A 10,805-nucleotide genomic window follows, 5' to 3' on the forward strand; every position below is an offset into this window, starting at 1 on the left:
ACTATTTATGAACATGGACTATGTCTCCATTAATTTAATTATCCATGGCCTTCATTTATCACAGTTTTGTACATTTCCTCATAGTGGCACATAAATATGTTGTTAATTTTATGCCTAAATATTTCATACTTTTGGTGCTAATACAGCAACACTATCTTTAATTTCAGATTACACTTGCTCATTGCCAGCATGTAGGAAATCAATTGGCTTTTGCCTCGTAACCCTATATCCTGTGACTTTGTTATAATTGCTTATTAACTCTAAGAGTCATATTGCATTCACTGAGACTTCCGATAAGATGTCGAAAAGAAGCGGTAGGAGGGTAAGTCCTTGCCTTGTTCATGGTCATAGCAGGAAAGGTTTTCTCACTGGTAAGTGTAGTGTTAGCTATAGGTTTGTTACAGATATTCTCTATCAAATGGAGAAAATTCACATCTATCCCTGTTTTACTAAAATATTTAACTATGTATAGATTTGGAATTTTGTCAGGTGCTTTTTCTGCATCTACTGATATGATCATGTTACTCTTCTAGCTTATCAATGTGATAGATTGCTATTGTTGTTATAATTGTTTTTGTGAATGTTGAAATCTACTTTGCATACCTGGGATAAATTTTGCATGTTTGTGGTATATAATTCTTTCTGTACATTGTTGGATTTATTTTTTTTTAAAGATTTATTTATTTGTGCATACAGAACTAGGGTACAGGCCAGAGGTACAGGGGCAGTGAGAAGATTCACCACAGACAGAGTAGGGAGCAGAACAGAGGCAGACTGAAGAAGTACACTCCTGAGGGGAGCAGTGGGCGGGTCAGGAGAGGTCTGTGGAGCCACTGGGTCACCTCTGGGGTGGGCGGGGTTCGAACTCATGCTGAACTGGCTTTAGCAGTGCTTTAATCCACTGTACCACCACGAGGGCCCGGTTGCATTTATTTTGCTAAAATTTTGTTTGGGATTTGGAATCTGTATACATGAGAGATACTGGTCTATAGATTTCTCTTATTTTGTAATAGCTGTGTTTACTTTTGATATTAGGGTAATGCTGGCTACAGAGAAAAGATTAGGAAATATTCCTTCTGCCGTTAGCATTTGAAAGATAACTAGGCATCAGTATGATTTTTTTCCTTAAGTGTTGGGTAGAATTTACCACTAAAGACATGTTGGCCTGGTGCTTTCTACTTGAAATAGTTGTTAATTATTGATTCAAATTTATTCATAGTTATAGGCCTATTTTATTTATCTCGTTTTGTGAATTTGGCAGATTGTGTCTTTCAAGGAATTTGTTCACTTCATCTAGATTCTCAACTATGTAGGTATAGAGTTATTCATATTTTTTGTTAGCCTTTTTAATATCCTTATGATATTATAATATGTTTTATATATATATTAAGTATATTAATATCCTTCCTTTAATATCTATGTGATTTTTGCCCTTTCTTTAATTTCTTATGTATAATCAGGTTCTCTTTCTGTGTTAGACTGACTAGAGGCTTATCAGTTTTATTGATCGCTTCAAAAAGCCAGTTTTAGCTTTCATTGATTCCTAGTTTCCAACTTAATTGATTTCTGCTCTTAGGGGAAGGCATTTTCAGAAACTGATTTTGTATATTTAGATTACAGGTTTGTGGAAATTCAAGAACAGATCATTAGGCAGGAACTCTTTTAATTAACTTTTACAGGTAAATCTTTTTTATTTCCACAAGTAGATGTTCTCTGACATTTGATTTTCAACATTTGGACTATGCTGCTTTAGAATTAAATTTTTTCTTAAAAATATATAAGTCATTTTACAAATGTCATCTAAGAAGAGAAGTATTATCATTATGAATCTATTTAACTGTAGGAGACATCAGGTAAAATTTAATTACAATAACAAAAAAAATGTAATACTGATTAACCAGAGATATCTGATAGAATTTTTTTTTCATTTGTGGATAAGGGCAAATTTAGGTAGCTGCGGAAGAAGAGGTCAAAGGCCTGAAAAAAATAAAAACTTAGAAGACTAACCAATTATATTTTCTTCAGCTATGGGAAGTTCTGAATTTCTAAAATTTTGTGTATGCAGAAACATATATATGTTTTAAAATCAGAAAATGAAATATTTTGTGATATTCTGTTCATAGAACAAATGATAGGCAATTGATTAAAATGTCATTACAGTAGATACAGATTCTGAGACAAAGTCTGACAGTTTCATAATAGGAATTAGTTATGTAAGCATTCACATTCTGATCAAAACATATATAGCGCATGAACATTAGTAGTATGTTAGTTTTTTCTCTAAAACATATTGCCACGAGTCATCACTTTTCCCTTTACATTTTTTAAGCTTCACTGAGAAACTAATCTTGAATATACTTGAGCCTTAATGACTGTATTTCAAAATTGAGAGTATTTCTTAGGATAATTTCTCATTAATATGAGTGGTTATTATGAAAAAATAAAATTGCCTTAGCCTTTTAAAATTATGCTCTCTGTTTTCATATGTTAATTCTTGTTATCGGTAGTAGGCATGTTTTTCCCCTAAGTGATAAATAGTTGCTCTTTAGAATTCTTTTGCCATTTCACTTGTTAAAAGTGAATAATTCTTATAGCTTTGAAGCATTTCAGGATTCATCTCTTTTGGAATAGAAATAGAATTATTAGGTTATTGATAAGAATAATATCCATTTTATGGAAGTCAAATACTTTATATTAGTGCCAGAAAATATAAAAGTAAATTGAGTATTAATTTTTGTTCCAAGCATCCTAGTATAAAATATAGATATTTTAGATTGTAAACAATATTTAATGGAGACTTAAGAGTTTGACTTGACCTCTGAGTCTTTACCTTACATTGATGTATTTAGCTAGAAGTTGGTGAATGTGCAGAAATCACTGCCCTTATCCAGACAGAGCATTCCTCTTAAAAGCTGATGGAATGTGGCTAACTAGTTTTTTAACACACCAGACATTCTCAAATTTGACTCTATTGGAGTCCCTTGGAATATCTGATTTTTAGATCTCAATGAGTCATAAAAAAAAAAAAAGATACCATTTAAAAATACTGGTAGAAAATTATTATTATTTAAACGATTGATTTATTTATGCATACAGAACTGGGGTATAGGCCAGAGGTGCAGGGTCGGTGAAAGGATTCACCAGAGAAAGAGCGGGGAGCAGAACAGGAAGATCGATGAAGTACACTGCTGAGGGGAGCAGCAGATGAGAAAGGAGAGATCTGCTGCGCCATGTGGGTCACCTGTGAAGCTGGGGATCAATCTCTCACTGAAGCAGCTGTGCTAGCTTGCAGTGCTGTGTCCTAACTCATTGTACCACCAGGGAGGGTCCTAGAAAACTGTTACTACTCGGGATTCTTTAAAAGAAGAGATTACATTACAAAGACTTTTATTCTTTTTTTATTTTTAAACTTACTTAAATGTTGTATGCCTTCTTTCGATGAATGAATTAAAAATCAATGGTTTTAATATAGTTTGAAACTTTGAAAGCTGCCTTCTGTATCTCTCTATGGGGAAAGACTTTCTTATATGGTATTTTGAGGAAATGTAGTATGGGATGACCTATTTTATTATGATACAATATTAAGGGCAAGTAATTTTAATTACCACAATACTGTAAGTTGAGGGTTAGTGTGAATAGCATCCCAAGAGCAGGCAACTGGGTAAAGCGCACCTCCCAACCCCATTGTCTGCTCTTGCTAGGATAAGATGAGTGGGGTAAAGTGAGAAAGGTATGAGCAGAGAGTATGGATAGAAAGGGTTTGGCGATTTACAAAGGAAACTATACTGTAGTGGAGTAGGTTTCTCAAATGAAACGGTTAATAAAGCAAATCCTCCATTGCACTTAACACATTGAGTGAGTTTGAGGAAATTGTTTAGTTTCCCTGAAGCTCTTTACATTCACAAGGGAACCTGGTGTTGTCCATGAGAAATTGTTCTGCTAGCAGTTGATTTAGTCTAGTTGATTGTGTATCCTTCCATAATTTTCTGTAATGCAAGTGATACCCATAATAAGCCCCCCACTTGTCTTTCCAGTGCCATATTCACTATGGGGCTCCTTATCCCCTCCTAGGCAGCTTTGATGCTTGTACTAAAGCCTTTGGCCACTATCAAAGTAACCCTCATAAATGCATAAAGTATATATATAGAATTATAAAGAAAACCAATTACACAGAAACACTATTATCAGTATATTAGAAGTTGTAATGTATAATAATTTTCCATACTTATTAACACATTAAAAAAGATTTAGTGGTAAATTTAATAACTACTATTATTTTAAAGTAATGAGAAACATAAGCAATATTTCTAAATGTCTGTACCAATAGTGATTGCTATGAAAATAACTATAGCATACATTGGTACCATATACACAGGCACCACTGAACATGGGATTGTTTCTCTATATTCATGACTGAAGAAAATGCTGAATTTAGGTAGAGATTAATGAAAACAAAGACATGAATTTTTTCTATTCATGTTTTCATGACTTCCTAAATCATATCTGTACCCATGTTAAGAACCTCTGAAGGGACCCTCCCTGGTGGTGCAGCGGGTTAAAGCCCAGCACTAAGAAGCTAAAGCCACTTCAGAATGAGTTCGATCCTGGCCCCAGAGGTGACCCATGGCACGGCAAACCTCTCCTGGTCTGCCTGCTGCTCGAGCACCTCAGCAGTGTACTTCGTCAGTCGGCCTGTTCTGCACCCTACTCTGTCTCTGGTGAATTCTCTCACTGCCCCTGAACCTCTGGTCTGTACCCCAGTTCTGTATGCATAAATAAATAAATCTTAAAAAAAAAAAGAACCTCTGAACTAGTGACTAGTGGTTCACTGCTTCAGATATTATGAAAAATATCTTGGAAATTTTTTTCCCCCCACTCCAAAATGTTATTGACTTACCATGTATTATATGAAAATATGTGAGTTTGAGAGTGCTGCCACACCATCTGTGTCCCTCTCCCTCCCAATAGTCCCCTCCCCCTTCCCTCACCCACACTACAGTAAGTGGTTTTCAGAGTTTAAGAGCTCCTTTTGTTGGGTATTTCTTTTGTTGTTTATATTCCAAAAATGAAACAGTAAAAACTTTTTTTTTTTCTCAGACTTTCAATGAATCCTTTAGTTTAAAAACTTGGGAAAGTACTTCCCTGATTACTTAAAAATATTATATTTCTATTCATATTCATTGTAGCTTACATTTATATAGTTTTTCTTTAATATCCTTCAGTATAATTTTTATAATGACCCTTTCTTTGGGTAAAGATTTATTTATTTATGCATGTAAGAAATGAGGTACAGGCTATAAGTGTGGGTGGTAAGAGGATTCACTAGAGACAGTGTGGAGAACAGAACAGGCAAATTAACCTAAATACACTGCTGAGGGGAGCAGTGGGGTAGATAGGAATGGTCTGCTGTACCACGTGGGTTACCTTCCTGGCTGGTGGTCAAACTTGTACTTCAGTGGCTGTGGATAGCTTCATGATACTGTTCTTAACCCCTTTCATCACCAGGGAGGCCTCTACAGTGATATTTTTTATACATTACCTTTTATAAGATTTGTACTTGCTCTATAGGTTATGTTACTAATTGCTATTCTATTGAGTTTATTTTGTAATTATAGTATAGAATAGCTTTTGTATTTTGAATTATTAAGCTAGTCAGTTACTTTGTACCTATAGTATCATCTCAAAATGGTAACAATTGCTTCCCACCCCCAAGCTAACTTTATACTTTTTTAAACTTTTTCTTATGGATTGGTATGATATTCAGTGCAATCTTCAGTAGAAACAATGATGACTACCCTTCCTGATTTTAAAGATAAAATCACTGTCCACTGAGGGACAGTGTTAGCACCAATTTTTAGGAGGTAGTAGAGCCAATCACTAACTGTCATGACTCTTACAAGTCAGTTCCTAAGAGACAGCCACCATTAACACTAAATAACAGGCCCACCCTGGGTGGCACAGCGGGTTAAAGCACAGCACTAAGAGCTAAAGCCACTTTAGCATGAGATCGATCCCCTCCAGGGAGGTGACCCACATGGCGTGACAAATCCCTCTTCTGTCCCGCCAGCTGCTCCCCTCAGCAATGTACTTATTCAGTTGGCCTGCTCTGACTCCCTTCTCTGTCGCTGGTGAATCCTTCCACCACCCCTGCCCTGCACCACTGGCCTGCCATAAATAAATAAATAAATCTATAAAAAAGTAAATAACATAAAATTGCAACTCATAAATCACTTTAAAATGAAAAGTAATACATTTTCCAAACTCAACACTTAGTACTGTATTTTGAGGCTATTTGTATTTTCAGGATGGAAGTATTATATATAATGGACATTATGCCAACTCTGGTTAGTGATATGTTCTTGACAGCGATACACTGCCTGCAGTTGGAGTATTTCTACTTTGGAAAATGGTAAATGCTACCGATCAAGGATTTTTAGTTTTCTTAAGCAAATGTTCTTAAACAATACAAGGTTTTGATGTTTGCTACAGATTCGAGATTTTTCCTTGCCTATTAGCTAAAAAGAAAGGCAGAGTGGGAGGAACAAGGAAAAAAATACTTTTAATCAATGTGTTCATTTGTTTCCCACAGATACATGTGATGCTCCGTTGGCATCTGCCCTGCCCCGGGAGTCATTCAGCAGCTCCTCTGAGCTATCTCCTAGCCACGGCCCAGGATATGCAAGTCTTAATCGCAGGGACGGTGAGTCGGCTGTTGTCTTTTTGTTACTCCACCACGATTCAGTTCCAAAGAGAATTATTGCCATTTTTAGTATTCCTTCTTATAGCCCAAAAGTTATTACACTATTAAATGAAAGTGAGGACCGTAGGGTCATTATATGGTGATTCACTAGCTTTCTTTGTTCACTATAGAATTTTGGAGGGTTTTTTTTTTTTTTTGATACTTTCCTTCTCTACTGATTGTGCACAAATGGTCATAAATGAGATTTGAATTAGAATGGAATTATTTCTAAATTTATTTTGTACTATTATGGTACTATTGTTTTATATCACTGTATATTATTTCAGAGATAAAGGAACACATTTCCTAGATGTATAAACAGGAAACATTAACTACTACACTATTTCCAGTTTTAACATCCTTTTAATTTTAGAGCAGGCTATAGTAAACTGAGTGGTATTTGGCCATGAATAACTCAGAAAACAAGTAAACAAGCCACTCATAGCCAGTGAGGTAAAACTGTACAAATCATTGTATTGAATCGGTCGGATGTAAAGATGCCATAGAATATGATGGGAATATGACTTTATTTCAGCACTTGGCTTTGGAGACCAAGTGAAGGTTGGTGGTGAAAACAGATTCCCTTATCTAAGTTGGGAAGGGAGCAAGTGGCTTATGTTTTTGGGTATGTGCTAACTGATTCATACTACTTGGTTATCATTGAGTACATTGCTTCTTCAATTGCACAAATAGTAGTTTGATGGGTTAAGTAGCTTAGTTTATACACTTAAAATTCAAATGTTTCACTGACATTTTAAGGAATAGATTTTTTAAATACAAGATTAATTCAGAAATTAAACATTATAGCTAACATTTAGAGTTTTGTAGAGGTGGTCATCTTACCTTTATGTGTATGTGTGTGTGTGTGTGTGTGTGTATTTATTTGGCCAGAAGTGACAGAGTTTCCAGAATGTTTAGTTACAGTGAGAAATAGTTTAAATCCCATGGCTTCAACAGGAAATTTTACATGTAATCGCTGATCACTGCATCTCTGTGGTATATAAAGGAGGCAAAATATGTCCCACATAAAGGTTTTGCTGTAAATTCTGAAGGCATTACTATGGACTTAAGCACTTCTTTCTCTTTCTTTGGTGTTTTGAAGATAATAGTTTAAGAAAGTCATGAATCTAATGTGGGAACCCAGATTAAACAGATTGCTGAAGAAGAGTTGGAGCACATTCAGCACAGAGTAGCGGAGCATGTCCGTGTCCACACTCCATGGTCTTCCCATGAGAAGGCATTGAGTAGGAGGAGCTTACTCCTTGGTACACTAGTCAGAATTACTTTTACCATCCCAGACAAATATCGTCTGATTGAAGCCATATTTCAAGTAAAAATTAAATTATCAAACTAAACATTTTTGGTTTGGTGATTAATGTTAAGTGAATAGCTAAAATCTCCAGTGGTTGCCCAGAGATTATAAAAACTAAATGAATACTCTATTGAATTAGTTTAAAGAAACCCAAGGGCATTGTGTATTGTGTATCTGGTTTTCAGGAACAGGAAATGTGTTTCAGGCCTTTAGTGATGTCAGTGTCATGGCTTGGGGGAGTTTAAAGACATTATATGGAGAATACTAAGGTTAAAATTGACTTGGGCCTTCCTGGTGGTGCTGGGATTATATATCAACACTATCACCACTAGGTCTGAATTCGGTCCCCAGCCAGGGAGCTGACTCACATATGACACAGCAGACTTCCCCTGTCTCTATCCGCTGCTCCCCTCAACAGTGTATTTTAGCACATCTGCCCGTTCTGCTCCTCACTGACTCTCATGAATCTTCTCATGCCACCCTCCATACCCCTGGCCCATAACCCTGTCCTACAAACACACACACACACACACACACACACAATTTAAAAAAGGAAAACTGTTTAAAAAAATAAATTTGACTTATTTCCATTACAGTTAATTAAATAAACTAATAGCCTAAAATATGATAAGCAGTCATTATAAAATGGTACTAAAAACTGTTTTTCTATATATGGACTACTTTTGAAGAAAGTCGTAATCAGATGATGAGGTTTTTTTTTTTTTCTGATTGTATACAATGTGCACTTCACTAATCATCACTTAATATTATCTCTCTTGATGCCATTTCTAAGGCATGCCTTAGATAACACACTTTGTCAATATTTCTCTGAAGGATATTTTATATGTGTGTGTGTGTGTGTGTGTTTATAGATAGATAGATAGATATAGATTTTTTTTTTCTGTTAAAATTCAGCATCTTAGAGTATGGGCATTTACTTTGTCCTTACAAATGCTGGAGAACATACTAGTTAACTTTACTTTACATTATTATAATACAAATATGACAGTACAAAGTAAGGATTTTTGTAATGGTGACAGTGGTTCCTTCTGTCAGTTTCAGCTTTCTTGACAGTTCTCTGTATGATCTAATGATGAAAATCATGTGAGATTACCTGATTTTTATTGTAAAAAGTCCTTGTTCTGTGTATGGCATTTGGAGATTTTTAAAGAATGTGGTCAGTTTTACATTCTTAATTTTTTATTTTGTAATTAAACTTCAAGAACTTTTAGTTACAATTATAAACGCTTTAGCAACATCTATAAGAATTTTATATGTAATAGCTGATGAGTGCATCTACATGATGCATAAAGATGCTTAAAAAAAGGTGGTAAAAGAATAGCCAATCTGTAATTTTTAATTGCCTCTATATAAAAAAAATTGTGCCAGTGTACAATTCCTATAAAGACAAATACTTTAAAATAAAGTTGTTTAAAGTACTATATTGATTCAACACATAGAAAATATGAATCTATAAGAATTTATTGTGTATTTCCTAGTTTATATACTTTTACTTACACATTTTATTTGTAAATTTATTTGGTTTTCTATTAACTTTAACTAATGGGGTTATATCATTGCTCATCATGGTCCTGATTGCTCCTGAGTTGCCACTTTGAGATCTGAGGGTGGGTTCCAGATAACACACTTAATAAAATGCCCACGTTAATGTAATACAAAGTGACATTAGTGGTTAAAAAGTTAGCATCCCCAAATGCGTCAGTGTATCGCTTTTTTAGCTTTTAAGTTATATGACATGAAATCCATTTTTTTTCAGACACATGTATTTACTCATATTCCTGTTGAAGACAGCTGATGCCATTACATTGGAATGTAAAGGTCTTCGAAAACTGCGTTTGATTAATTGACTTGATGAAACTCTTGTTATCATACATATTATACTGATGTATCCTAAATTACAAGTTATTTAAAATTTTTCATACAGAGACAAGATTGCTGAAATCTATTATGAATAAGAACATATTGAAATAGTGATTTCATATATTTTTTTTCTCAAAAATCTAAAGAAATTGCACTGCAAGTTTATTCAGACAAAAGCTAAAAGCAAAAATAAAAGACTACTTATAGTAAGCCATGTTGTACTTATCACTTATGAAAATTTTAGTTTTTAATTATTATTATTACTGTAGGTGACTTTTCATTAGGCTGAATCAGCTATGTGAATGAGTTTTCCAACTTGCAATTCTATGTTTTGCTTGTCACATGTTTTGTAAATGCGATGGTGAGATAGTCTTGAGAGAAGCTATTTGAAATTGCTACAAGAAACGCACATACATCTTATACCTCTTTTTGTTCCCCAGAAATGTTTGTATAAGCACTCATCCCCAGAGAGAAGGGCTGTATTCATGAACTGATCTTTAAAATGATGAACCTGACAAGTCATCTAACCGGTGATAGTGCAAATAGGATCTCTTTAAATTTAGCTTTATTAAAAATGACTTTCCAGATTATTGTATTGAATCTTAAACTTTTATTGAGATGATATTGGTTTATGACCTTATATAGGCTTCAGATGTATAGCATTATTGTGATCTCAACCAAAAGTCTTGTTTTCATTTGGCAAAATCCTGTGTTGTTTATTGTAAAAGAAAGTAGATGGAGACAAGCTAAATGATGGTATTTTCTTTATTTTGTTATTTCACTGTATTCCCATATTGTAATATTGAGCTTCCTCAAAACATTGATGGCTTTATCTGTTGGAGGAGCCAGGAAGGATTTTATCTGATGCTTCCA

The 10,805-nt window shown here is 34.5% G+C and overlaps 1 protein-coding gene across 1 annotated transcript in view; it reads left to right on the top strand.

Annotated features, from left to right (window-relative positions):
* Window positions 1-10,805, top strand: part of LOC101629086 (contactin-associated protein-like 3) — a 191,916-nt gene that overhangs the window by 30,599 nt on the left and 150,512 nt on the right. Inside the window, exon 2 of the mRNA XM_012726558.1 lies at window positions 6,590-6,700. Within this exon, the coding sequence (XP_012582012.1) occupies window positions 6,590-6,700 (111 nt within the window). The remainder of the gene's footprint in view (window positions 1-6,589; window positions 6,701-10,805) is intronic.

This window comes from Condylura cristata, unplaced genomic scaffold (assembly GCF_000260355.1).
Source record: "Condylura cristata isolate star-nosed mole 26May11 unplaced genomic scaffold, ConCri1.0 scaffold00017, whole genome shotgun sequence".
Taxonomy (NCBI): domain Eukaryota; kingdom Metazoa; phylum Chordata; class Mammalia; order Eulipotyphla; family Talpidae; genus Condylura; species Condylura cristata.